The following is a 24,794-nucleotide window of genomic DNA, read 5'->3' as shown; positions in this document are numbered from 1 at the left end:
ACTTCACCAATATCGATTGCATCAATCAAAAACTGGCGTTTTCCAGGTTCACTAACAGATTCTTTTCGCACAACTTGTTTTCCAAGTTGGACTAGCAACTTATCCATATATATCCATCTATTTTCAATAGATATGAGAGATTTTTCAGATAAGACGCGAAGCCCTTGTCTTACATCCTCAAAAGATTTTTCTAGACAACTTTCCACCATACCATTTCGTTCACCGTTGAAAAAGCAGGCTATATGGAGAACTAATCTTTTATCTTCATCATTTAAGGCATCATAACTAAACTTTAAAATGTTTGCAATTTCTCCATCTCGGTCAAGGTGTGCCTTTAATCTTGGTAGAGCCTCTGTCGAATCTTGCTCAGACATTCCCCGAAAATATGAGCCCATAACTTTTATCCCCAACGGAAGTCTACCTACAAGATTCACAACTTCACAACAAAGCTTCTCGAAACCATCCTTTGGGTATTTCTGATCAAAAGCATACATGCAGAACATTTGAAGAGCTTCACCATATGATGGTAATTTCACCCTGTGTATATGGTTGATCCCACTTGCTTTTAAAACCCTTTGATCTTGTGTTGTTACTATAATCCGACTCCCAGGACCAAACCAATAAGTTTCTTTTGCCATGGCTTCCAGTTGTACTAAATGATCCACATCATCAAGGACCACAAGAACTTTCTTATCTTTCAACCTATCTTTGACGACTCCCAAATGTGAAATACTGATACCTGTCTCGTTGGTTAGTTGAGACATAAGCTGCTTCTGTAAATACAACTTCACACTGTAGTCATCGGAAGAAGCTGGTATGGCATACTTTGTTTTGATATTATCTATAAAGACACTCAGTTGAAAATCTTGAGAGTACCGGTTGAATAAAGATCTAGCAACAGTGGTCTTACCAATCCCAGGCGGGCCCCAAATCCCTATTTTTCTCACATCATCCGAGTCTAGCTGTAAAAATGGTCTCATTCGTGTCATCTGAGATTCTATCCCAACTAAGTAGTCGAAATCACTGGATGGTGCAGAAAGGTTCAACTTGTTCGAAACTTCAGTGGCAATATCTTCAATCATCTTTGCTTCAGTCTTCCTGAACAAGGGGATGATCAATTAACTACGTCATATAGTCATGAAAAAAATTAATATTTCGATCCAGGGTGGCTGTTGTTTAAAAGCTACGTATGTATAAGATTGTTCATGTGTTAGAAAGATTAAGAACATGTGGGGGAAGAAGAGAACAACTAACCAGTTTGTTGAATGGTAACCTGTGATTTGAGCCACTTCCGTCAGAGCACATTTCCACCTCTGGATGTCTTCCTGTGCTTTACCTTTGCAAGTTTTTAACAAGACCTTCCCAAAGTCACCGGTCTGCTTCTTTACATGAGTTGGATCCAGTTCATAGAAAAGGGGTATCACTGTTTGACCAAACCGTTCTCTGCACTTGATGATCTCAGCCAGCTCGTTCAAGCACCATGTGGACGAAGCATAGTTCTTAGAGAGCAAGACAATCGCAATCCTCGATCCTCTAATAGCTTCTACGAGCTCAGGACCTATCGATTTACTTCTCTCCATATCATTGTCAAGGAATAGGTCGATTCCTTTGCTTCTGAGCTCCTTGAGAACGTGGCTCAGAAAGGATTTGCGGACATCAGCCCCGTGGAAGCTTGGGAAGACATGGCGTTCACAATTGGGAGGCGAAGAAGAAGAAGAAGACGTTGGTGCCAAAAGAGTTAAAGAAGAAGAAGAAGCCATTGTATTGTTTTCTTGATGATGAGATGTGGAAGATTTTCTGTTGAAATAATTGTATCAGAAAGGGATAAATAGACAAAGAGGAGGCTTTGTTAACACAGAAACTGTTGACTTCTGAGACTAAGAGATAAAAAAGATAAAGCGAGAAAGGAAGTTTCGTAGAAAAAAGAGGTCGTCCAGCTTTATCCCTTCCACTTTTAGCTTTTCTGAGGTTAATGAAACTTCAAAACCCTTCCTTTTGTCTTCTTCTTATCCATCTTGAAGATTTTCGGTTGAAAAAATATTGTACGCGTAGAAGCTGATTGCAGCAGCAGCAACATTGGTAGGGGAAAAATAGAATCCATTGGTATATTCAAGAGAGGATCACGATTGTATAGCTTTTAGTGAGGAGGAAGAATTAACAAACAAAGAGACTCTTTCTATATACCAACACATAACTGATGATCCCGTTGGCTTTAATATATGGTATGGATGACAGGTTCGCGGAAACAGAAAGCCAGCACAATGTTGGAGATAATTCGAGCATCCAATTGGGGGTGTTATTGGTTTGTGTATTTTAATGGATTGATAAATTCAAATCAAATCTAGTGTTATTGGTTCTATCATTTTAAATCTAATTTCAAATATGTTGTTATTGGTTTTGTGATTTTAAAATAGATTTTAGAATCAAGTGTTATTCAATAGTATAGATTTGTTTATAGATTTTATTTGAATTTGGATTTGAATGGATTTATAAATATTTTTAAGGGTAAAATTCAAAGGAGGAAATATTGAGTTGAATCTAGTTATTTGATTGGATTTATATTCCTAAACGTTAGTTGATATATTGATTCACATGATTGAGCGGAGCCTTCCTCACGAGAGATTCAAACCTGATATATTCAGGAATCTGAACAGAGCAAACAAAACTGTGACTTTAATGAATCCCCATGTAAACTTGTAGCTACTAGTGAAATCAAATTATTGTTTCTTCACAATCATATCAAAACAAAGATGCTACCTCAAAGTTGAGGAATTCAGGAATGTGAACCATAGTAATAAAAAGCAAGTATTTGATGATTCTCCATGTAAACTTTGTGGCTAATAGTGTAAATCAGCTCTTGTTTCTTCGAATACATACCACACTACAAAGATATTACCTGGAAGTTGAGACTTTTCTAAGAATCAAAACCAGAGTAAATTGGAACTCTCTCGCAACTGTCTCTTCTCTTATTGGACTTTCAGAAAAAAGAAATATATCTATAACATAGGTGCCGATGTGCCGTTTTACTAATTGGTGTGATTAAATTTCTGTGAGAGTATATGCTCGAAGAAGATAATGCACTTATCTGGTCAAACCTAATATGTTCAAATCCATTTGTTTGATTTATAATAATCCACTTATTTTCATTTTGAAATCTATATCATTGATTTTAAATTCAAATGATTTGTCAAAGATTTCTAAATCCAATCTTTTTTCTAAATCCATGAAAATAGTAGAACCAATAATCCCTACCAAATTTTGGTGAGTTGAGTGTGTCAAATTTCATTAAGGATGGTAGGGTAATCTTACACTTTTGATTTGAGGAAAATGGTAAAAACAAATTTGATTAATTCTTTTTAACTGAAAAATAAATGAATTTTTAAGAGAGATGATTATTGGTAGATTTTCTTTTGTCATCTGGACTTCTCAGTGGTGGTTATTAGATGTGTTCAGTGGTGATTATACTTTACTAGTTGTGTAAGATGCCATTTTTGTTATAAGCTTGAGAATCCTAAACTTTTTTATAATTTCTTTTCTAGCAAAAGGTTGCTGAAGAAACCATAATTTGGTTGGTTGAAGGTCCTGAGAAAGATAAACAAACGTGACAATGGGATTGATTTGTAGATGTTGTAGCTTTAGGTTTTTTGCTCTAAGATTTAAACCGTAGATTTTGTGGCTTTAAATCTAAATTTTATTGTTTTAGAATTGTTTCAAAATTTTAAAAGCATTAAACACACAAAGTTATAGAAAGTTTCAATTTTTGGTGCTAATATATTATCTTTTAAAGATTTTAAGCTCTAACTTTAGCTTGATCGCTTTCATTTTATTGGTCCAAAGAGAATTATGGTTACGTAGACCACTCCAGCCGACATGAATCACCCCATATCTAAGCAAAAGTAACAAGAATATTTGTGGGTTTTCGGTAATGGATTTTATCAAATAATTTCCAATTTTGTTTTTTTATAACGTAAGCCCACAAAGAACTACAGAAATGAAAGAAGCCCATTTACTGAGAGGTGGAAGATGAATCAATTGCTACTATCAGAACTCGCCAGAACCATAGTTGCATGACCAAAGGACTAGCAAAATGTCTGATGACCAATAGAGGGAATAAAACTAAAAGGGAATTCAGTGTTTCATTCTGTGAACATCTCTCATTAGTGTTTGGTCACTGTGAAAGGGAAGTAACTTCTTTAATAACCTCTTGTGCGAGGTCATCTGGATTATACTCAACTCCAAAGCATCTCACAACCTCCATCTTCGGATTCAACAAGTACCTATACAACCCCCAAAATGAACATTTTAGCTCTACTCTTCCTTACGAACAAACAAGGTTTTGATTTGGTTTTCGAGTAAAGGTTTTGCTTACATGTTGTGAGAAGTATCAACGAGGTAATCATCTCCATCTTCTTGAACCTTCTTGAAATAAACACGATACTCCTGTGCCATTTGCCTCATTGCACTTGCAGATCCAGTCAATCCAAGTATTCTATCATCATACTCTGCAAATAAACAAAAGTCATGAGCAACCGCAATGCAACATCTAAGAGTTAAGGAAAAAGCTTGAACACGGGCCAAAGTAAAACCAAAGGACCTTTCAAGTAGGCGTGGAGATGAGAAGGCGTATCTCGTACAGGGTCAAGAGTAACAAAGACAGGCAGAATCTTCTGGTCATGATTAGACTCTGATCAAAACAAGAAAATGCTTAGTAAAAGATCAGATTATATGAATAAATTGATGAACAAACCTAGTTTATGAACAGCTCTGGAGATCATCTTAAGCTGGTCAGGTCCAACATCAGGGGAAAACGAGTATCCAAAGTAGAGGAGAACCCATTTATCACGCAAGTCTTTCTCAGTGACAATCTTGTTCTGTGTGCTCATAAGCGTGAACGGACCTCCGATAATAGGACCTCTGACTGTTGTATTAGAACCACAGCCACAACCGCTACTATTGCTTCTGCTTGGTTGACCTTGCATATAACATAAAGGAAGCAGAGACAAGAAGATCTTTAGAAACTCTCTTATCAAAACCAACGAACCAAGAATCTCTGTATATCATACCTTTAGGAACAGCTCTCCTTTCGTCGTTGTAATGAAGAAAGGCTAAGAATCCAGTAAACCCAAGCGCAAGTGCTGGCTGCATACAAAAAAAGGAAACATCGAATCGAAACTCAAAAAAAAAAACACTAACAAAGAGATGTTTTTTTTTCTTTCAAAGAAGAGTTACAGCAGCATAACGAGCACGCGAGCGAGAGTAAGTTTGAGCGGTTCCGAGAGGCAACTGAGGTTTAAGATCTGTCCTTCCATGTGTCCCCCCCTGTCTTGTCGATTGACTGTAATTGAATGACTGAGTTCTTCTAGATGACCTAAAATTTTTGTAAAAAATTGAAGATGAAATCTGTGCTTCTAAGTCGTTATAATGTCTTAAAGATCGAAACTTTCGAATTCAATTTCCGAGAAAACCCCAATAAAAATCGAAGCTTTTATTGTACGGAGATGAAGTAAGTAACAATCGTTCTAAAGCTAAAACCCAGAACAAGCCCTAACGAGTAGGGATTTAGGGTTTAAAAGAAAGGAGAGGAGAATATGACTAACCCTCGGAGAAAACTGGCCGCCTGATTCGCACCTTGTTTGCAGGAAAGAAGAAGACGCCGAACAGCAAACATTTTTTTTTACTTTATTTCTCTTCTTATTGTCGGAAAATAATAAACATTCAAATCGAACCAAAGCTTAGAGCCATTTTTCCGAATTCGTCTACGAAACAAAAAAGAAAAATTTCACTACTTTCTTTCTCCTCCTGTCGAATCTTTTTCTTGGTAAAAAGGCAAAAGAAAGTTAATTTACTTGTGTCTTTTTTCTTGGTGCCCAAGCTCGTCTTCGTGTTTTTTTTTTTTGTGTGTAAATTATTGTTTTGGGCCGATACGTTGCATTATTGTTGGGCCCTTATAAATAACAAAACTGATTGGGCCTCAGTTTCAAGTTGGATAATAAACAACAAAATCCAGCTTCGAGATGGTTCGTTTTTTACTGTCTGTCGATAAAGAGATAGAGAATTAGTACTTGGATCTCTTTCTGATCCATACCTATGTTATGTGGGGCGTATGGTATTTGGCTTATATCAATCGCACGTCACGACAATTTCTAGTTCAAAGTATAGCCAAACCTCTCGGACCACTCTCCATTCTTTAGCCTTTGCCTCACACGTACAACAAGAAGTTTTCTATACTACAACGGTACCAACTACTAAACATTCGATTTTTTTTTCCTACAACATTCCGTTTATTTGTTCTCAGAACGTAAACATATATAATAATATATGCTAAGGAAAAGCTATCTTTGGATCATCTATGTTATAATGGAAAAGTGGCCAATCTGGGAGCCAGGGTCAGGTAATGATTCCCATGTTTGAGTTTTAAGGTCCATAACCTCGCCCTGATTCTTGGATTCATTTGCCAAACTCACAGAGATTTAAAATCAACAAGAAAACTTTTCCTCTACATTTATTGTTCTTTTACAATTTTAAAGCCAGCGCCAAGCAAAAACAAAAACAAAAAACAAGTGGCACGACCAAACGAATTAATAGAGGTTAAGCAAAGCAACCAAAGAATAAGGTAATAGATGTATATGACTCGTTCGCGCTGCCTAAAGATTTCTGTACAATTTTTTTAAGAAATAAATCTAAAAGCGATTCGCTAAAGAACGCAAGTAACGGTATGAACTTGGAACCGTAAGCACAACATTAGACCACTCAACCTTTCCCCAAACTTTACCATCTTGGCGGTTTTCAAACGAAACCAAAGCACAACAAATACTCTTTTGTAAATTACGACGAGGCAGCGCAAACTTGTCCCAAATGATTAAGAGTTTCCCACAGTACTCACCTGTTTCAATCAAACCACGTCGACAGCTCTTATTCAATGAAGACAATCCCTTGACCGGTCTCCACTCGTCACTCTCTGTGTCATACCACATGCAACTCTTCCTACGACAAGAGTAATGTATATCACCTACCTTACACCTACTTTCACCCTCGACTTTTTTTTCCGCAACGTTCCACTTACGTTTTATGGGATCATAAACAGAATCTTTATCCTCGTTGCTCCCAACGTATAAATTTCCTTCGCTAATCTCTATTTCTTTAATCACTGAAGAGAACCGGAGCTCAGCTTTAGGGTTAGGTAAAGGTTCCCATGTTTGAGTATTTGTATCGAAAACCTCACCCCAACATGATTTTCTTACGGATTTATTTCCATCATTGCAACCTCCCATTACATATATCTTCTCATCTAGTTTGCACGCAGCGGGATACGCTCGAGGTACAGTCATGTTGGGGGCGTCATGCCATTCAACACGCTCCTTGTTGCGGACTAGCATGGACGGGGACGGAGGATAGCTTTGTCTGAGTGCGTATACATCTGAACCAACCGTACAAATATACGACGGTCCGTTAGAATCATAGGAAGAAGGCACTTGTACAAAGACAGATCTCTTGTTCTCCTCCTCGCCAGGTTTTATCCAGAGGGTGTACCATGTTGGAATAGGACGGTCAGGAAATTGTAAACATATAGAAAAGATTTCTTCTTGTGTTTGGTGGTGAAACCGTGCGTGGTTGAGCTCAATGGATAAGATGAGGGAGTGAAAGGTTTTGGAGACTAAGGAGAGTTTAGGGTAGTAGGACATCGATACGCGGGCTAAGCAGTTTAGTATGATTACATCTGGAAGCGACAAAAACGACTGTGGAGGTGTAAGCGACAAAAACGACTGTGGAGGTGGGTTATGTTTCCTCTTTTTCCACGGTGGTTCGACTATGAGACTTGTAGCCGCAGAGGCGACGGCTTGAACCCAAGAGTATAACATTAGTGTAAACCCACGATTAGGTCTTTCCGAAAACACTATCAAGTTTATAAATACTTCCGTTTTTGATATTGAAAACTAAACGCCTGATTTTGTTTAATTATCTAGTCGATCAGTTTACAAAACTAAAACATAAAGGGCTTAATGAATCAAGGATTTGAGTAAACAGAAAAAATCTTAGATTTGAGTAAATCTTCAAACAATTTGTTACAAGTTTCCAAGGTTTTTAAAGAATTTCAAGAGTTTTTTTTTAAATCTTTATGTTTTAATATTTATTCAAAATAATATTTTATTTTTAAATTACTACAACTTGATATTTTTATTGTTTTATGAAATATACAAAATATATAGTTTTAAAAATTCGATTTTAAAAAAAAAGCATTTCAAACAGTATGGTTTTCATTTTAAAGATATAAAATTCCAAAAAAATAAAATATGTAAAAATATAATAACTTATCTAAAATTAGTAACTTAAATTTTCAAATTTATCATTTTGAAATTTTGTGCAAATATATGAGTATGATTTGTTTTAAAATCAACACTATATGTATAAAATTTTTAAAAAATTAAAACCAAATATAATAAAAATTATGTATTTACTATTAAAGACCTAAAAATCCAAAAATAAAAATGTGTGAAATAAAAATATACACTTACGTTCCTAACCTAATTGTGTGTTTACCCTCCTAATGCTACACTCTTCGATCGGTTCAGGCCGCTATACAGTACAATGATAGACTCTTCGGTTCAAGCAGCCGCCTATGCTATAGTCGAACCACCGTGGAAAAAGAGGAAACCGAACCCATCTCAATCGTCGTTTTTGTCTCTTCCAGATGTAATAATTCTAAACTGCTTAGCTCGCATATCGAAGTCGTACTACCCTATACTCTCCCTAGTCTCCAAGACCTTTCGCTCTCTTATCTTATCCATTGAGCTCGGCACCGCACGAGTTCACCACAAAACACAAGAATCGCTCTTTTCTATATGTATACAGCATCCCGACCGTCCTCTTCCCTTATGGTTCGCCCTCTGGATACAACCTGATCAAATCGAGAAGAAGAAAGCTACATTGGTACAAGTACCCTCTTCCTATACTTCTGGAGAACCATTGTTCATTTGTACGGTTGGTTCAGATACCTACGCATTCGAACAACGTTATCCTCCGTCCCAAGTCATGTTAGTCCACCACCATGGGAACCTTTTATGGAGTAACGCACCTAAAATGACTGTAGCTCGAGCGAACCCCGCTGCATGCGTGCTCCACGGGAAGATATACGTATTTGGAGGTTGCAAGGAAAATGAATCCGCGGAAAGCTGGGGTGAGGTTTTCGATACAAAGACTCGAACATGGGAGCCTTTACCTGACCCTGGAGCCGAGCTTCGGTTCTCTTATGTGATTAGAAAAATAGAGATTACTAAAGGGAAGATTTACGTTAGGAGTAACGAGGAGAAAGACTCTGTCTATGATCCGGAAACACGTAAGTGGGACGCTACAGCAAAAGCACCTGTGGATGATGTTAGGTGTATGGTAGGTAATATACATTACGTTTGTCGTGCGAAAAGTTTCATATGGTATGACAAAGAGTGTAACGAGTGGAAACAGGTCAAGGGGTTGTCTTCATTGATTAAGAGCTGTCGACGGGGTTTGATTGAAACAGTTGAGTATTGTGGGAAACTCTTAATCATGTGGGACAAGTTTGCGCAGCCTCGTCGTCGTGATTGTCAAGAAAAGACTATTTTTTGTGCATTGGTTGCGCTTGAAAAGCGCCAGAATGGTGAAGTTTGGGGAAAGGTTGAGTGGTCTAAGGGTGTGCTTACGGTTCCCCGTTCATACGTCTTCTTGCGTTCTTGCGTTCTTGCGTTATATGGACTTGATCAATTGTCATCTCTTTTTTTTTTTTTTGTCGAGAATGGCTTTTAGATTTGTTTCTTAAAACATAGTTTCAAATCATTGGTGGCTTTGCTTAGCCTTTAATTAGTTTGGCGTGACATTATGTCACTTTTTTTTTCTTTTCTATTCTGTGTTTGGTGCTGAATATAAAATAGCAGAAGAAGAACACATTTAGATTAAATGTTTTTCTAGTCGATTTAAAATCTCAAAGGAAGCTGGGGGCAGATAACTCTATGAACTGGGGCTAGGTTTTCAACGTTAAGGTGGCAAATGTTATAGTAGTGTTGTAGTAGGACATAAATTATATAATTGAAACTTCTGGAAACGTTGAGTGGTCTCATGTTGTTCTTTCGTTTAATTTCACTTCCCGATTCATATGTTTCATTGCGTCGTGAGTGATGGTGGTATGATCAATTGTGATCATGTTTTTACTTTGAGAGTCAAAACTGGCTTTTATTAACGTTGATGTGGTTAACTATATGAAAAGTTGCGTTGCTTTGCTTAATCTTTATTAAATAGTTTGGTGTGACACTATACATTTGTGCGGATTGTAAGTTTGGTGTTAAATCTAAAATAATGTAGATTATATTAATTGTATGCTAATTAGTGTCGGAAATTGTCTCTATCTTTAACGATCTTAGACTCATTTCAAACATATCAAACATACAGAAAGTTCATTTCAAACATATCAAACATACAGAAGTTCATTTCAAATTTGGACCACAGGTCGATTATTGACCTATAATCAAACTTTATCTAGGCGCGCGAGAGTTTCTTTGGTGAGAAACCAGAAGAATCACAAGAATCTGTTTTTCAATTGATTAGTCACATGAGTTTCCAGAGCCCAAGAAAAGGCCTTGTGTGAAACCTTCTTATAAACTTGGACTATTATTGCCATGATTTGGTTCAAGCGGTGAGCATTACTTCAGAGGATGAATTTGCTATGTGCATCCTTTGCATCAGTTGCCTTTGAAACCGAGTTGATGTCCTCTAACAAAGTGGCGACAGAGATTGCAAAAAGCGTGCTCCGTGATGGCAGGTTTCAGTCTTACTCGGCATAGGAGGACCGTCTTGGTTTCATCAACTTATTCATATAGATTCATCTTTGTGCTCGTAGATCTTTTTTAGATTGAGCTTCATCAACTTATTCATATAGATTCACCAACCCTAAATTGCAAAACTTAGATGAAATAATAGATAGGGAATTTTATTAACAAAAATGATAATAGTTAACCAATCTAATAGTCTCAAGATAACCAAACTAAATTAAAAAAAAATCTAGACACTATATATCGAACGGGTTCTCTTTGTGTTTTAGTTTTCTAAACCGGATCGACTAGATATTAAACAAAATCAAGGGGTGAGTTTTCAATATTATATAAAACAAAGGTACTTAATATACACTTACGTTCCTTACCTAATCGTGTCTTTACCCTAATGCTACACTCTTCGGTTCAGGCCGCCGCCTCTGCGGTAGTCGAACCACCGTGGAAAAAGAGGAAACCGAATCCATCTCCACCGTCGTTTTTGTCGCTTCCAGATGTGATCATTCTAAACTGCTTAGCCCGCGTATCCAAGTCCTACTACCCTATACTCTCCCTAGTCTCCAAAACCTTTCGCTCTCTTATCTTATCCATTGAGCTCAACCACGCACGGTTTCACCACAAAACACTAGAATCGATCTTTTCTATATGTATACAGCTTCCCGACCGCCCTCTTCCCTTGTGGTTCACCCTGTGGATACAACCTGATCATATCGAGAAGAAGAAAGCTACATTGGTTCAAGTGCCGTCTTCCTATGCTCGTCGAGAACCATTGTTAGTCTGTACGGTTGGTTCAGATATCTATGCATTCAGTCAACGCTATCCCCCGTCGCTACTCATGTTAGTCCGCAATAAAGAGAGTGCAATATGGCGTAACGACGCACCTAAGATGACTGTAGCTCGAGTGAATCCCGCTGCATGCGTACTCCACGGGAAGATATACGTAATGGGAGGTTGCGATGCAAATAAATCCGCGAAAAGCTGGGGTGAGGTTTTCGATACAGAGACTCGAACATGGGAGCCTTTACCTGAACCTGGAGCCGAGCTTCGATTCTCTTCAGTGATTAGAAAAATAGAGATTACCCAAGGGAAGCTTTACGTTAGGAGTAACGAGGAGAAAGACTCTGTCTATGATCCGGAAACGCGTAAGTGGGACGCTACAGCAAAAGCACCCGTGGATGCTGTTAGGTGTATGGTACGTAATATATATTACGCTTGTCGTGCGAAAAGTTGCATTTGGTATGACGAAGAGTGTAACGTGTGGAAACAGGTCAAGGGGTTGTCTTCATTGAATAAGAATTATCGTAGTATGATTGAAGCAGTTGAATACTGTGGGAAACTCTTAATCATTTGGTACAAGTTTGTGCAGCCTCATCGTCGTGAAAAGACTATTTGTTGTGCATTGGTTGCGCTTGAAAAGCGCCAGAATGGTCAAGTTTGGGGAAAGGTCGAGTGGTCTAATGGTGTGCTTACGGTTCCCAGTTCATACGCTTTCTTGCGTTCTTCAGTGATACTGACTTGATCAATTGTCATCTTTTTTTTTTTTGTTTGTTGTCGAGAATGGCTTTTAGATTTGTTTCTTAAAACATCGTTTCAAATCATTGGTGGCTTTGCTTAGCCTTTATTATTTAGTTTTGACGTGACACTATGTCACTTGTTTTAGTCAAAAAAAAAAAGACACTATGTCACTTGTTTTTTTCCTTCTTTTCTATTCTGTGTTTGGTGCTGAATATAAAATAGCAGAAGAAGAACACATTTAGAGTAAATGTTTTTCTAGTTGATTTAAAACCTCAAAAGGAAGCTGGGGGCAGATAACTCTATGAACTGGGGAGGTTTTCGACGTTAAGGTATTGGAAAATGTTATAGTAGGACATAAATTATATAACTGAAACTTCGGGAAACGTTGAGTGGTCTCATGTTTTTTCGTTTAATTTCACTTCCCGATTCATATGTTTTCTTGCGTCGTGAGTGATGCTGGTATGATCAATTGTGATCATGTTTTTGCTTTGACGGTCAAAATTGGCTTTTATTAACGTTGATGTGGTTCACTCTATGAAAAGTTGCGTTGCTTTGCTTAATCTTTTATTAAATAGTTTGGTGTGACACTATACACTTGTGTGGATTGTAAGTTTGGTGTTAAATCTAAAATAATGTAGATTATTAATTAGTTTTATGCTAATTGGTGTCGAAAATTGTGTCTATATTTAACGATCTTAGACTCATTTCCAACATATCAAACATACAGAAGTTCATTTCAAATTTGGATCACAGGTCGATTATTGACCTATAATCAAACTTTATCTAGGCGCACGAGAGTTTCTTTGGTGAGAAACCAGAAGAATCACAAGAATCTGTTTTTCAATTGATTAGTCACATGAGTTTCCAGAGCCCAAGAAAAGGCCTTGTGTGAAACCTTCTTATAAACTTTGACTATTATTACTACAAACGAGGACTACTAGAATTTTAATTAAGTCAAGGGGTCAGTCTTCAATTAGGTTAATCAAAAGGTATATATATGCACTGTGAATGCTGGTTAAATAAAAAGACCTAATCGTCTCTTTTCTTAACAATGAAATCTACAGCAGAAACAAGGCAAAGAGAATCTCCATCTCGAGGCTGGTTTGTTCTCAATAAGGCGAAAGGGTATTTTTTACATAAGATCACTATGCTAATTCATGTTTTATCATAATCTATAAAGCGTCATCTTTCTTTTGTTACAGTCTCAGCCGCTATGTGTTCCGATATCAAACAACTACAGAAGAAGAAGAAAACGAATTCATCTCCTCCATCATTGTTGTCTCTTCCAGAAGAAATCATTGTAAACTGTCTAGCTCGAATATCGAAATCGTACTATCCAAAACTCTCCCTAGTCTGCAAGTCCTTCTGCTCTCTGCTCTTATCCATGGAGCTCTACGTGGCTAGACTGGAACTTGGAACACATGAAAACGTCCTTCACGTCTGCTTTCAGTTGCCTAATAAAACCCGTCCCTCGTGGTTTAGTCTCTGGTTAAAACCTGACCAAACCCTAACCAACAACATCGGTAAGAAGAAGAAACAGAACTCCAGCGGTAATACTTTGTTGGTACCAATACCATCGTCCTATTCTCCACGTGTACCGATGTTCACATGTGCGGTTGGTTCAGATTTATACGCTATCAGCAAATACAATATTACCCCGTCCACTGTTATGTGGGTCCGTAATACGAGTACGTACGCGTGGCGTCAAGCCCCTAGCATGACGGTGGCTAGAGCTAATGCCGTTGCCTGCGTCTTTGATGATAAAATTTATGTGATGGGAGGTTGCGTTGCGGACGAATCCACGTGTTGGGCTGAGGTTTTCGATCCAAAGACTCAAACATGGGAACCGTTACCTGACCCTGGAGCTGAGCTACGCGTGTATTCGATTAAGAAAGTGGAGGTGAAACTAGGAAGGATATATGTTAGGTGCACTGATGAGATGGAATGTGTTTATGATCCGAAAGAAGGTAAATGGGATGTTCCAACAAAAGAATTTGTGATCGAAAGTGAATGTGACATAGATAATGTAAGGTATCGATGTGGTCGACAAAGTTGCTTGTGGTATGACGTAAAGCATGATGCATGGAAAGCTGTTAAGGGTTTGGCTACGCTGAATGGGAACCGTCGTTGTTGTTTTGTTGAAATAGCTAACTACGGTGGGAAACTGTTGATCTTGTGGGGAAAGTTTGTGCCGCCTCGTCGGCAAAACAAGAACATTTGGTGTGCGGTGATTGCGCTTGAAAGGCGCAACAACGGTGACGAAGTTTGGGGAAAGGTTGAGTGGGCTAGTGTTGTGCTTACGGTTCCTCAATCATATGTTTTCTTGCGATGTGAAGTGAAACCGGTCTGATAAAAATTCGTGATCATGCTTTTGTTTTGAGTCTGTTAATTTGACCATCGACAATGCCTTTTCTAATGGTTGTGTATAGTTGTTTTTTATACTTAGCTCTTTAAACAACCAGTTGTCTAAATAAAGGACTATATTCAAATCATTTAGGCTTCGATTGGTGATCACGAATGGAAAAAAGCGAATAAAATAAAAAATAAAATTTCATTTGAGGAATTGAAAAAAGTAAAAATTATGAATTTTGGTTCATTTTGTTCTTCATCAAAATTGCATAAGAAAATCTGTTTTTATAAATTTATTCCTCTTTGAGGAATTTAGAGAAAAATAGTGGGATCCATCTGCTAATAATTTGACAAAAAATTAATGTAAATGATAAAAAAATTAATGTAATTGGTTTAAATTTTGAGGAACAAAAAATTTACCATATATATTTTTTTCAACGTAGTCACCAATTGAAAGCTATAAAAGCATGATTAACGCTAAAACCTCAAATGGGTTTCTATTATTTTTTTCTTCAAAAATTAAAAACAAACCAATCGTAGATCGCCACGTGTCAGTAAAGCCCGCAAATAGTACGAAACCCCAACCAGAAATGCTTCTTAACTAGCGACTTCCCCCTTGGTTTTAATGAAATTGTGGGTTTCCCACCCCTAAAAACCACCTAAAGACGCGGGTTGATCATGCTCTAATTGATAACACGAATGGGAATCCTGATTGCGCTTTAATTAATGAATAGACAGAAACTAGATAATGAATATCAACAGGCGAGGCAAATTGGCATTTACACTGATCAGTGTCAAACAATTTTTTTGGTAGTTTAGTTCTTCTTTGTCTTTAGGGCATCTCCAACCCAACTCCATATCTTCCTCCAAAATGGAGTAAAAGTGAATATGGAGTAAGAAGTGCTCCAACCTAACTCCATATCCCACTCCATAATAAAATTTGCTCCATAAATGGAATAATCTATTTGTTTGTTTGTTCATTACTTCATTATGGAATGAAAAATGTAGTAGGATTGAAGCATTTTTACTCTATATTCACTTTTACTCCAATTTGGAGGAAAATATGGAGTTTTACATTAGAGAGATGCTCTTAATCAAAATAATAATTTATATCTTACATTTATTTCCCAAATCCAAATTTGTATGTCTAAGATAATCCAATCCCAGCTATTTAATTATTTGTACACAAAAACCCGGTAAGTGAAGGTCCAACAAATGTCAGTCCACTTACTGAGAGTGCAAATCCAAGTTTCGATGTTCTTCTATTTACTTCTGTTCACCTAAGGAACTAAATGATCAACACTGAGCAGTGTTAAACACCTATTGTTTATAAAAAAAATAATAGTTGGGCAGTGGAACTACTTCGAGCCACCGGCTAACGTGTCTATACGAGAAAAAAAAATCATATGATAATCACCTAGAAACATCTTGTGTGGTACAAAATCCACAGACTCATGCTCATATTATTCGAAAATCAATTAAAAGAAAAACTTAGTGGCCACTCGACATGTTTTGTTCTTCATATTATTTTACTGATGATCAAAATTTCTAATCCCATTTGGAGACTAGTGGTTGGTGATACCAGTTAAAATCCGGAAATTTAAAAGAACAATACAAACTTTTTCTCCTACAATTCCACATGGTCTCGTTGGAACGCAAGGTTCTTGCCATCTCTTATTTCTATTTCTTTTTATTGTTTTTTGTACTTTCTTTAACCGTATTCCCTTATAAAAGTATTACTTTCTTATTTCCCTTGATTTGTTTAGTTTAAAGCCCATCAATCATTCACTAAATCATTTGGACTTTGTAAAAAATAATTATAACACAAGTTAGAGAAGATTGTCCAAGTAAAATGTTGACACATAAGTTCTGCTCCCTATAATGAGGGCATCTGAGTCACATGCTTCCACATGATGCCAAAGAGTTTGGAACTTCTCATATACATATATAGACATATATATAAGTTGTGGTATGCGTATGAACACATCATTCAGAGAACACGTGTTAGAAAGTCATTCATAAGAACACCTCAAGATGATCAAAGATGATTCCAGAAAAAAGGAATCTTGGTCATGTGAACTGTTCTTGGGATTTCTAATGAACAACTATAATATATAACTTCTTTTACATTGTAGATACATCCAATGAGAGGTATTATATAATACATAGTACGCAAGTCTTGCTGGTTGGATTAAATAATTGAAGGGCTTCATTTATCTGATTTTTCTTGTTTTGATTAGTTGCTTATTGTTTTACATATTACAAATTTAAAAAATTTCATACGTGTTTCTTCTTTACGTATATTTCTTTAAATATATCTATACTATTTTTTGCAAAATGAAAATTTTCTTATGAACTCTCACGTTAAAATTAGAATGGTTACTGTCATTGATACTTTTAATAAATTATTATATTTATTTTTTATGTAGTTGATTTAATGAATTCATTATGATAAAAATCATTGTAAAAAAGGGAAATATGTATGATAACAGTGGTGTTTGATATTATCTAATGATGATCGTCATCTATTTTTGTTTTACAAGTAAATTTAAATAATAAGAAATATTATTATCTCAATTTCTCTCTTTTAAAATTTCTTCTAAATTGTCACCAACTTTTATTATTTACATTGCTTTTATTTTAGTTGTGTACTTTGAAGTTCTTATTTAGTTTCATACATATTGATGGTTACGAAAAAATAACCTGGGTGATGATTTTTTAGATAGTTTTTAGATTTTAGTGTTAGATTTTTGGCTTTTGGTTTTTAGTTTTTAGATTTTGATTTTTAATTTTTGGTTTTGGACTTTGAAGTAGTTTTTAGGTGTTGGAAAAACATGAATGCTGATTTTAGTTTTTAACTTTTGGTTTTCCTTTTAAAATTAATGAAATATTTATTTTAATTTTTTTGATTTGTTGTAGTTTGGGTTTCTAAAAAAACTTGAATGATGATTTTTTAGTTTTTAATTTTACTATGTTATATTATTTTTTTGAACATGAAATAAAAATTAAGAATAATATATTATTTGCTATGAAAAAACAAATAATACAAGATACTACCACTTCACTTACATTTATTTATTAAATAAAACCATTTCAAAAAATGCAAACTAAACAGATAAACCAAAATTCATATACATATATGATAATACATAATTAATGCAGTAAAAGACAATATATAATAAAAAAATCTAATCAAGATAAAAATTAGTTATATTTAAAAACCTTCTATAATGAAAATATTATAAACAAAATTTCAATAGTTAGATTTTTAAATACTATTCACTTCCACACATATTAAACAATATGGAATTGATTGTTATTTTCTTATTTAAACATACTAAATAAAATTTAAATATATTTTATAAGTTTTGATAAACTGTATATAATTATTTAAATATATTTTCAGTTCTGAATTGTTTTTTCTTTTATATTTTTGGCTTTTCCAAAAATTTGATTAATGATTTTGTTTTGATATTTTAACATAGAAGTTAATTTCTTGTTATCAAAATAAAATTAAAACTATTAAAAGAATGTATCACGAATTTCATAAATTGTACCAATGGTAAGCATATTATTCTTAGTAAACATTTTTCTATTGAAATTATCATTCTTATTTTATATTAATACATAAATATAATTAAAAAAAAATTCTTAAATGAAAAATCACCAGATAAAGAAGAAACCATGAAAACTTGACTTTTGGTTTTTATGTTAAAAATACAGTTATTTACAAAAACTAGTTTTCCTACATTTTAGGGAATCTATTTTTTTTAAATCATGATAGGATGCAAAAAGCTTTTGGAAAAACAAAAGTCAAAAACTAATAAAAAAATTGCAAACAATCATACTCTTACAGAAATAACAATGGTTAAAATGATGAAGGTTTTAATTTTTTTACTTTATTTATTGTATGCTTGATATTATCATTTTCATACTTTTATAGATTTTTTGTGATGTTTAAGAATACATGAAATGAAACAGAAAAAAAAATGGAGAAAAAATGACAAAGAGCATAAAATAATTAACTATGATGATGATCTTTATACTTATAATGTATATATAAGTATCTGTAAAATTGTTATAAAAAAGTATCTATAAAATTAGTGTGCCCGCATGTGCCGTTAGAACACCTAATTTCATTAAACTATTGAAATATAATTGTTACATTTAACAATAAATATGATTTGTGGAGTATATATATAGAAAGAGATATATACACATAAGTAAAATAATTTGAAGAAAAATCGATTTGGACACGTTTCTTAGAAATTTAATATTTTTTTCTGTGTTAAAGTGCTAAACATTTTGATAAAAGGAAAGTGATATCCAAAATTTCTAATTGATAAACCACATGGTCTAGTGTTAAGCAAATTTTGATGAGCTAAACGATCTAGTTCGAAAAAAATCCACGATAACAACCGAATCTTTCTATTTCTATCTATGGTGGACAGACCTTATATACTAGCCGGTTTGGCCGCAGCCCGTCTTATACCCCAGATTTATCCAAAAAAAATCCAATTTATTGTATGTGAAAGTGAAGCGCGTTAGCTTGAATACGTTTGCATTCACTTGATATCAAACTAAAATTTCATAGAACACATGCACTATTACTTATTTGTAATACTTATTCTCATTTTTTTTACTAGTTCAATACTTTCTTGAAAGAATGAATGTTTTAAGATTGACCTATGAGTAAAAGAAAGGTCTACGAACTTAGAAAATAACGGGGAACAATAATTGGTTGAATTCTACTATTATTGTGCTTCTAGGATTATGAATTTTAGTCAGTCAATAATTGGAGCCTGAGATATTTATTCTTCAAAGACACAGTTGGAGAAATTAAAGTTAAAAAGGTGAAATTATAGAGAATCTATCTCACCTTTTCTGGTGGATTCCAACTCTTCTCTACTAACTTTTTTTTCTTTCCCAACAAGTTTTACGATATTGTTTGGAGTCATGCATTGTTAACCTATGCTTTTTTTCTTAGTTGAAATGCCTAAACCGATGGAAAAGGTGTTTAAGCCAAAATAATAATAATGATATAGTACATATATTAAATTTGGCTTGATTTAATCATAGTGGACATTTATAATATAAGATCAAAGTCTCAAAGCTTGTCCTTCAGTTTTGCATGCTGCCTCTTTCATATTTTAAATTCTACAAATAAGTAATTTTCTTCTCTAAATTTTAATTTTATGAGTAACCATTTTTAAAAAGAATATGATACATGTACTTGCGACCTTATAAGTAGCTATTTTGTTGATAAATAAATTTAGCAGTCAATTAAAAAAAATATAATTTCTATTCAGTGTGAATTTTTTTAAACAAAAGAATATATTTATTAATTCCAATTCATCAACCGGATGTGTACATACTACATTCGGCCAAACGCCAATTGAGATGTATTCAAGAGTTTTTGCCAAAATTTGTAGAATCTAGAAAAAGTATTTTGTGAGGTTTGGCAAATAAATATGCACATGATAGAATTTTTAATTTTTAAATGCCATTATTTATTAATCAAACGTAATATGATGTGATGATGATGATGATGATGATGATGGAATTTCCTTGCTAAATGCTAATTATTTGGTAAAATAGTTGGGATAGTTCGAAACTTATCGTAAATATGTATTTCTATTTACAGAATATTGCCGAACGATTCAATTCTCAGACGGATTATTATTTATGAGGCACATATGATTCTATGAAAGATTTGGATCTAGAGCTGCTTCCCTTATTAATAAAAGCAAATTAGGGTTTGTATAGTGGATATAGGTTAAATACTCTGAGGTTCGTTGAATAATTTGAATAAAAAATACATTAGTTAAATTTAGTGGTAACACGTGTCAATGGTGTGATTGAAAATCTCAGACAAGCTTCACATTTTACGACCCAATTGGCTTAAGATAGTTATTTTTTTTTGTAGCATAGGAGACGACCTAAGAACTTAGGGTTGTTAAAAATATATACGCACTTCATAGATATTAAAATATTACTGCGATATCAATTTTGGAGCATTAACATTTAAACTAGTTAATGGAGTATAGTTTAAAGCCCACAGGTTAAAGCTATAAATTAATACGCCACCAAATCTCACAACGATTTTCATGTGGCATGTCGGGAGAAATGGGTGTAGTATCACTAATGGTTTGTTCTAAAGTTGACAGCCAATAACGTAAGACAAAACCTTAATTATCGAAGCCTAAATAACGATAATTATTTATCTAATTACCTATATTTATTAACAAACCTTTCTTCCTAATATCTCATGACTACAAACACACTTATAATCAGGTCCTCGTCTACGATATAAGAAGTCAATCAAGTTGGTCCTTTGAACATGTTATTTAATTAGAGCTAGTTGTTTTTTGTTTAAGGAAAATATTGAAGTCCTATATGCATCTTCTATGTGAGTCAAAATATTGAATTGACCACATGGGATGATGACCCTATAACAATTCAAATATTAACACTAGATTGTCTAGATTCTATTTTTTTTTGGAAAGTATCAAAAAATTTACTAACAAATAACTATGAATGAAGGAATTAAATAAATAGAAAACGGTTTTTAAATATTTTTAATAATTAATATTTTGTAAAAACTACTGCATATGTAGTTTATTTTTAAAAATTACTAATATATATATATATATAAGTATATATATATATAATTAACAGAGAAATGAAAAAATAAAAGGCGGAGATGTGTGATTTAATCATTTTTACAAAGATTTGTCATTTTTGTAAAATAAAATATGCAAAACTTTAAAATTAAACCTGAACAATAACTCCCAAAACATGGTTAAGAACTTTAAAATGGCAGTCAATTATAACCTACTAAAATGAAAACAAAAAATAAAGTAGTATTCGATAAACTACTGTAAAAATTAAGAAGTATCTCACTGCCAAAAACTATACAGTCAAAATAGCTAATTTGGCAATATAATATAAACCAATTTTATTTATTTCAAATATATTAGTTTAATACTTTTATATATTAAATGGAAATCATGATTTATTAAAGTATATAAAACACACAACTCAAAATTTTGATTTAAAATAAGTTAGTAATATTCATTCAAAAAAGAAAATAAGTTAGTAATAAATCTGATTGACCATTATCAAACTTCCAACCCTGAACTGAACCGTGCTAATTGCATCAATATCTGCTAGGATTTGTTTACTTTGATCAATTGTCATTATTTTGAACTTAAAATCCAAAAAACCTCATTAAAAACAGAAATATAAATTTAACTGTTTTAGTTTGAAATGAAATGAAAGAGTTACTTATACCATAATAGGTTCATTTCCTTTTTAGAATCATGATAATATTTAGATCATATATGTCAAGTATTTATATACCTGTGCAAAATAAATTACAAAACTAATCGCAACTATATAAACTATGTTCTTTTGAGAATTGGCAACAATTACTATTAAGATTTTTTACATACGCGTTGAATACACTTTTTTCTTTGTTTGTCAAAGATGCGGTGAGTACAATGAGATAAGGAAAAAACTAGATTAACAAGTTATTAAAAAAAGATCCTTATAATGTACTCATAGCTCCCATCATGCGCCAGATATCAGTTGTTTCCATTCCACTAAACGTTGCAAGAAACCCATAACCTGTGAATAATTTAAAAATGGTGTACGTGATCAGTAAAAAAATATGCACAATAAAGAACAGTTTAAGGAACTGTGAATTATTCAATAGGAACTTAATAACTTAGATCGAACTATAAACTTTTATAATACCTCATGAGGCTCTTGCAGAGAATACGACGCGTTAGTCTCCTTCGGAAATTTGGATACAAGAATGCCAAGACCTTGTCTTTTGTCTCTTAATACCTATAACATCAGTTGAATCAAATTTATATACACTGTTAAAAATAACATTTTCTTGGGAAAAAGAACAATAACTATTTAATTTTGAATATTACAGTAATTACGATGAAGTTGATTAAAAAAATTACGATGTTCTATTTATATATACCTTAAACGCATCTTCGTCTGTGCGATCATCGCCGATGTAAATGGGGAAAACGTCAGTACAATTAGCATATCCTACGCAAGCCAGTATTAATTTTAATTAATACTATTGATCTCAACATTACTCATGTTAGTCATAATTAATTAGTGGTGAAGATTTTACCAAGTGACTCTAACAAAAATTCTAGTGCTTTGCCTTTATCCCACTTAATGATAGGACGAATCTCCAAAACCTGAACGATTGTAAGAAAACATAAACCCATTAATTAAGAAATTAAACATAAACCCATTAAGTAAATAGTACTAATATCTTACTTTTCTTCCTTGAGTAATACGGAGTTGAGGGTATTCCTTAATTACTGATCGAACTTGATTAGCCAGATCACTCCAGTTCTGTCGATATATAAATAGTTAATTGATCGCTTCATTTTTTTCCACTAATAATGGAATATTAAATAGAATATTATCGTACTTTCTCATCTACGCGTCGGAAGTGAACAGAGGCGCAAAACTTATTGTTCTCAACGTTGGCTCCAGGAGTTACTTTTGTTTTCTCCACTAATTTTTGATAAACCTGCACAAAAACATTTTAAATAATGTAAGTAACAACAAAGTAGTTTTTTAAATTATTTATATGAGACTAAATCTTGAAGGCGAATATGACCTCGTCGATCATGGGGAGGAACTCTGTAGCTGGTTGGCAAAGAAGAGATTTATCCTGTAATTTTCATAATAACAGTGTTAGCAAAAAAAAATTTCATAATAAAATTTGAAAATGAGAAATATATAAAAAGAAATTATTTACATCGTTAATAATTCATAATAAAAACCTTACCTCCTTATACTTGGACCCTTGCGCTGGTCCCTTGATGTCCATGCCATGACTTCCAGCATAGTACAACTCAGTCAATTTCACGAAATTATAAACCTGAAAATTGTCAATTTGTCATTGCTGTAATTAGATTCAGGTATTTAATCATGACTAGTAATTAATCGCGGTTACTGTGTTACAAAATAAATAAATTAATAGCGTTACTTTATAATTGAAAGTACCTTTTCTCTGCACCTCCCACTAACTATGGCAGTCGGAAAACAAATTGCTAGTTTCCTTAGTGTACTTCTCATCTAAAAATCAGACCCAAAAAGAGAATAAGTAAAACATATTTTCCTTTTGAAAAATTAGATTTTAGTGTTCATATTTATATAGGTTTTAGAAATGAACCTTCTTAGACATGAAAGCTCGATCTGGATCATCAACAATGGGGGATAAAGTGCCATCGTAATCCAAGAACATAACGATTTGTTTTCCTTCAGAAACATGAAGAATCTCTCCGAACATATCTAAAGCTGATGGATGCTCTGTCTGCAAAAATTATATAACCCTCGTTTATTATAAGAGAGTAGATAAGCAGATATAAAAGTTTGATGATCATTGAATGATATACGTACGAGCCAAGAACTTTGTTTCATCAAAGATTTGAGATGAGTAGGAGAACAAGCTCTCATAGAATCAACCCATGAATTGATTAATCCTCCTCCATTGTTGATATTAAGATCTTGAAGAGCTTTCTTCTTCACCGTTGTTACATCCGTGTTTGATATGTTTCCTGTTTCTTTTTCCATATGTTTTGTGTTTTCTTCAACGAACCTTACTGAAAGTAACAGAGAGAACAGATGAGGACAAGTGAAATACATTGAAGTATGTTTATGTATTATTTAACAAACTCAACAACTTACCCATGGTCTTTTTTTTTTTGCAAATTTGAGCCGAAAGAGAAAGAGATTTGAGTTGTGAGAATGTAATTTTGTTTGTGGGCTTGAGAGAGACAGAGGCTGAAGTGTGGTATGGTCTGAATTTATAGTTGCAAATTATTGTAGGAAAATAAAACATAAACTTTAATGTTTGGGCAATATTTTCACTTAACTAAAAAAGAAAAAGGAAAACCAGATATTGCGGTTTGTCTGAACGCTGGAACCCATTTGACTGTGGGGCCTACAAAGCGGCTTTCCCGCTCTCACCGATCGTTAAGTTAACTTCGCGTTGCAGCGTTCCAAGCAACCGCTACGTGGTCCCCTTCCATCACTAGCAGTCTAGCACCATATGCTTTCTCAGTTTCTTCTATTTTTGTATTGCAATATTAACAA

At 34.0% G+C, this 24,794-nt stretch overlaps 7 protein-coding genes across 7 annotated transcripts; 3 read left to right on the top strand and 4 right to left on the bottom strand.

Annotated features, from left to right (window-relative positions):
* Window positions 1–7: 7 nt before the first annotated feature.
* On the bottom strand, window positions 8–2,183 carry LOC130503216 (probable disease resistance protein RPP1; the record flags this gene model as incomplete). Its single annotated transcript, XM_056997902.1, has 2 exons — window positions 1,255–2,183; window positions 8–1,098 (listed from the first exon to the last, which is right to left on the bottom strand). Coding segments are annotated over exons 1-2 (1,597 nt in total), but the record flags the coding sequence as incomplete, so codon positions are not given.
* Window positions 2,184–3,940: 1,757 nt separating this feature from the next.
* Window positions 3,941–5,824, bottom strand: LOC108837280 (protein SCO1 homolog 2, mitochondrial-like). The gene is made up of 7 exons (XM_056997905.1): window positions 5,598–5,824; window positions 5,230–5,368; window positions 5,064–5,139; window positions 4,748–4,972; window positions 4,595–4,684; window positions 4,370–4,502; window positions 3,941–4,277 (listed from the first exon to the last, which is right to left on the bottom strand). The coding sequence occupies exons 1-7, from the start codon at window positions 5,666–5,668 to the stop codon at window positions 4,169–4,171; spliced, it is 843 nt and encodes a 280-aa protein (XP_056853885.1). The 5' UTR covers window positions 5,669–5,824; the 3' UTR covers window positions 3,941–4,168.
* Window positions 5,825–6,494: 670 nt separating this feature from the next.
* Window positions 6,495–7,927, bottom strand: LOC130503215 (F-box/kelch-repeat protein At4g39753-like). The gene has a single exon (XM_056997901.1). The coding sequence runs from the start codon at window positions 7,857–7,859 to the stop codon at window positions 6,681–6,683; it is 1,179 nt and encodes a 392-aa protein (XP_056853881.1). The 5' UTR covers window positions 7,860–7,927; the 3' UTR covers window positions 6,495–6,680.
* Window positions 7,928–8,571: 644 nt separating this feature from the next.
* LOC130503219 (F-box/kelch-repeat protein At4g39753-like) lies at window positions 8,572–9,777 on the top strand. Its single transcript, XM_056997906.1, has one exon. It carries the CDS (start codon window positions 8,587–8,589, stop codon window positions 9,775–9,777), a length of 1,191 nt encoding a protein of 396 aa, XP_056853886.1. The 5' UTR covers window positions 8,572–8,586.
* A 1,383-nt stretch (window positions 9,778–11,160) lies between these two features.
* On the top strand, window positions 11,161–12,506 carry LOC130503217 (F-box/kelch-repeat protein At4g39753-like). The gene has a single exon (XM_056997903.1). The coding sequence runs from the start codon at window positions 11,185–11,187 to the stop codon at window positions 12,310–12,312; it is 1,128 nt and encodes a 375-aa protein (XP_056853883.1). The 5' UTR covers window positions 11,161–11,184; the 3' UTR covers window positions 12,313–12,506.
* A 1,015-nt stretch (window positions 12,507–13,521) lies between these two features.
* On the top strand, window positions 13,522–14,658 carry LOC130503218 (putative F-box/kelch-repeat protein At4g39756). The gene has a single exon (XM_056997904.1). It carries the CDS (start codon window positions 13,522–13,524, stop codon window positions 14,656–14,658), a length of 1,137 nt encoding a protein of 378 aa, XP_056853884.1.
* Window positions 14,659–22,074: 7,416 nt separating this feature from the next.
* LOC130503220 (probable trehalose-phosphate phosphatase H) lies at window positions 22,075–24,459 on the bottom strand. Its single transcript, XM_056997907.1, has 12 exons — window positions 24,387–24,459; window positions 24,099–24,301; window positions 23,872–24,012; window positions 23,703–23,774; window positions 23,485–23,577; window positions 23,314–23,367; window positions 23,122–23,223; window positions 22,965–23,042; window positions 22,813–22,882; window positions 22,654–22,724; window positions 22,416–22,508; window positions 22,075–22,286 (listed from the first exon to the last, which is right to left on the bottom strand). Exons 1-12 carry the CDS (start codon window positions 24,388–24,390, stop codon window positions 22,230–22,232), a joined length of 1,038 nt encoding a protein of 345 aa, XP_056853887.1. The 5' UTR covers window positions 24,391–24,459; the 3' UTR covers window positions 22,075–22,229.
* Between the last annotated feature and the right edge of the window lie 335 nt (window positions 24,460–24,794).

Source organism: Raphanus sativus, unplaced genomic scaffold, assembly GCF_000801105.2.
Source record: "Raphanus sativus cultivar WK10039 unplaced genomic scaffold, ASM80110v3 Scaffold0863, whole genome shotgun sequence".
Taxonomy (NCBI): Eukaryota; Viridiplantae; Streptophyta; class Magnoliopsida; order Brassicales; family Brassicaceae; genus Raphanus; species Raphanus sativus.
This window is presented reverse-complemented; position numbering and strand designations above follow the sequence as displayed.

Excerpts from the sequence above, each read along its gene's own strand:
- LOC130503215 (XM_056997901.1), bottom strand. The coding sequence starts at position 7,859 with ATGTTATACTCTTGGGTTCAAGCCGTCGCCTCTGCGGCTACAAGTCTC.
- LOC130503218 (XM_056997904.1), top strand. The coding sequence starts at position 13,522 with ATGTGTTCCGATATCAAACAACTACAGAAGAAGAAGAAAACGAATTCA.
- LOC130503217 (XM_056997903.1), top strand. The coding sequence starts at position 11,185 with ATGCTACACTCTTCGGTTCAGGCCGCCGCCTCTGCGGTAGTCGAACCA.
- LOC108837280 (XM_056997905.1), bottom strand. The coding sequence starts at position 5,668 with ATGTTTGCTGTTCGGCGTCTTCTTCTTTCCTGCAAACAAGGTGCGAAT. Across the intron at positions 4,973-5,063 it reads AAGGAGAGCTGTTCCTAAAG|GTCAACCAAGCAGAAGCAAT; the intron begins GTATGATATACA and ends GTTATATGCAAG. Across the intron at positions 4,685-4,747 it reads CAGAGCTGTTCATAAACTAG|AGTCTAATCATGACCAGAAG; the intron begins GTTTGTTCATCA and ends TGTTTTGATCAG.
- LOC130503219 (XM_056997906.1), top strand. The coding sequence starts at position 8,587 with ATGATAGACTCTTCGGTTCAAGCAGCCGCCTATGCTATAGTCGAACCA.
- LOC130503220 (XM_056997907.1), bottom strand. Across the intron at positions 24,013-24,098 it reads TGAAACAAAGTTCTTGGCTC|ACAGAGCATCCATCAGCTTT; the intron begins GTACGTATATCA and ends TAATTTTTGCAG. Across the intron at positions 22,509-22,653 it reads CAGACGAAGATGCGTTTAAG|GTATTAAGAGACAAAAGACA; the intron begins GTATATATAAAT and ends CTGATGTTATAG.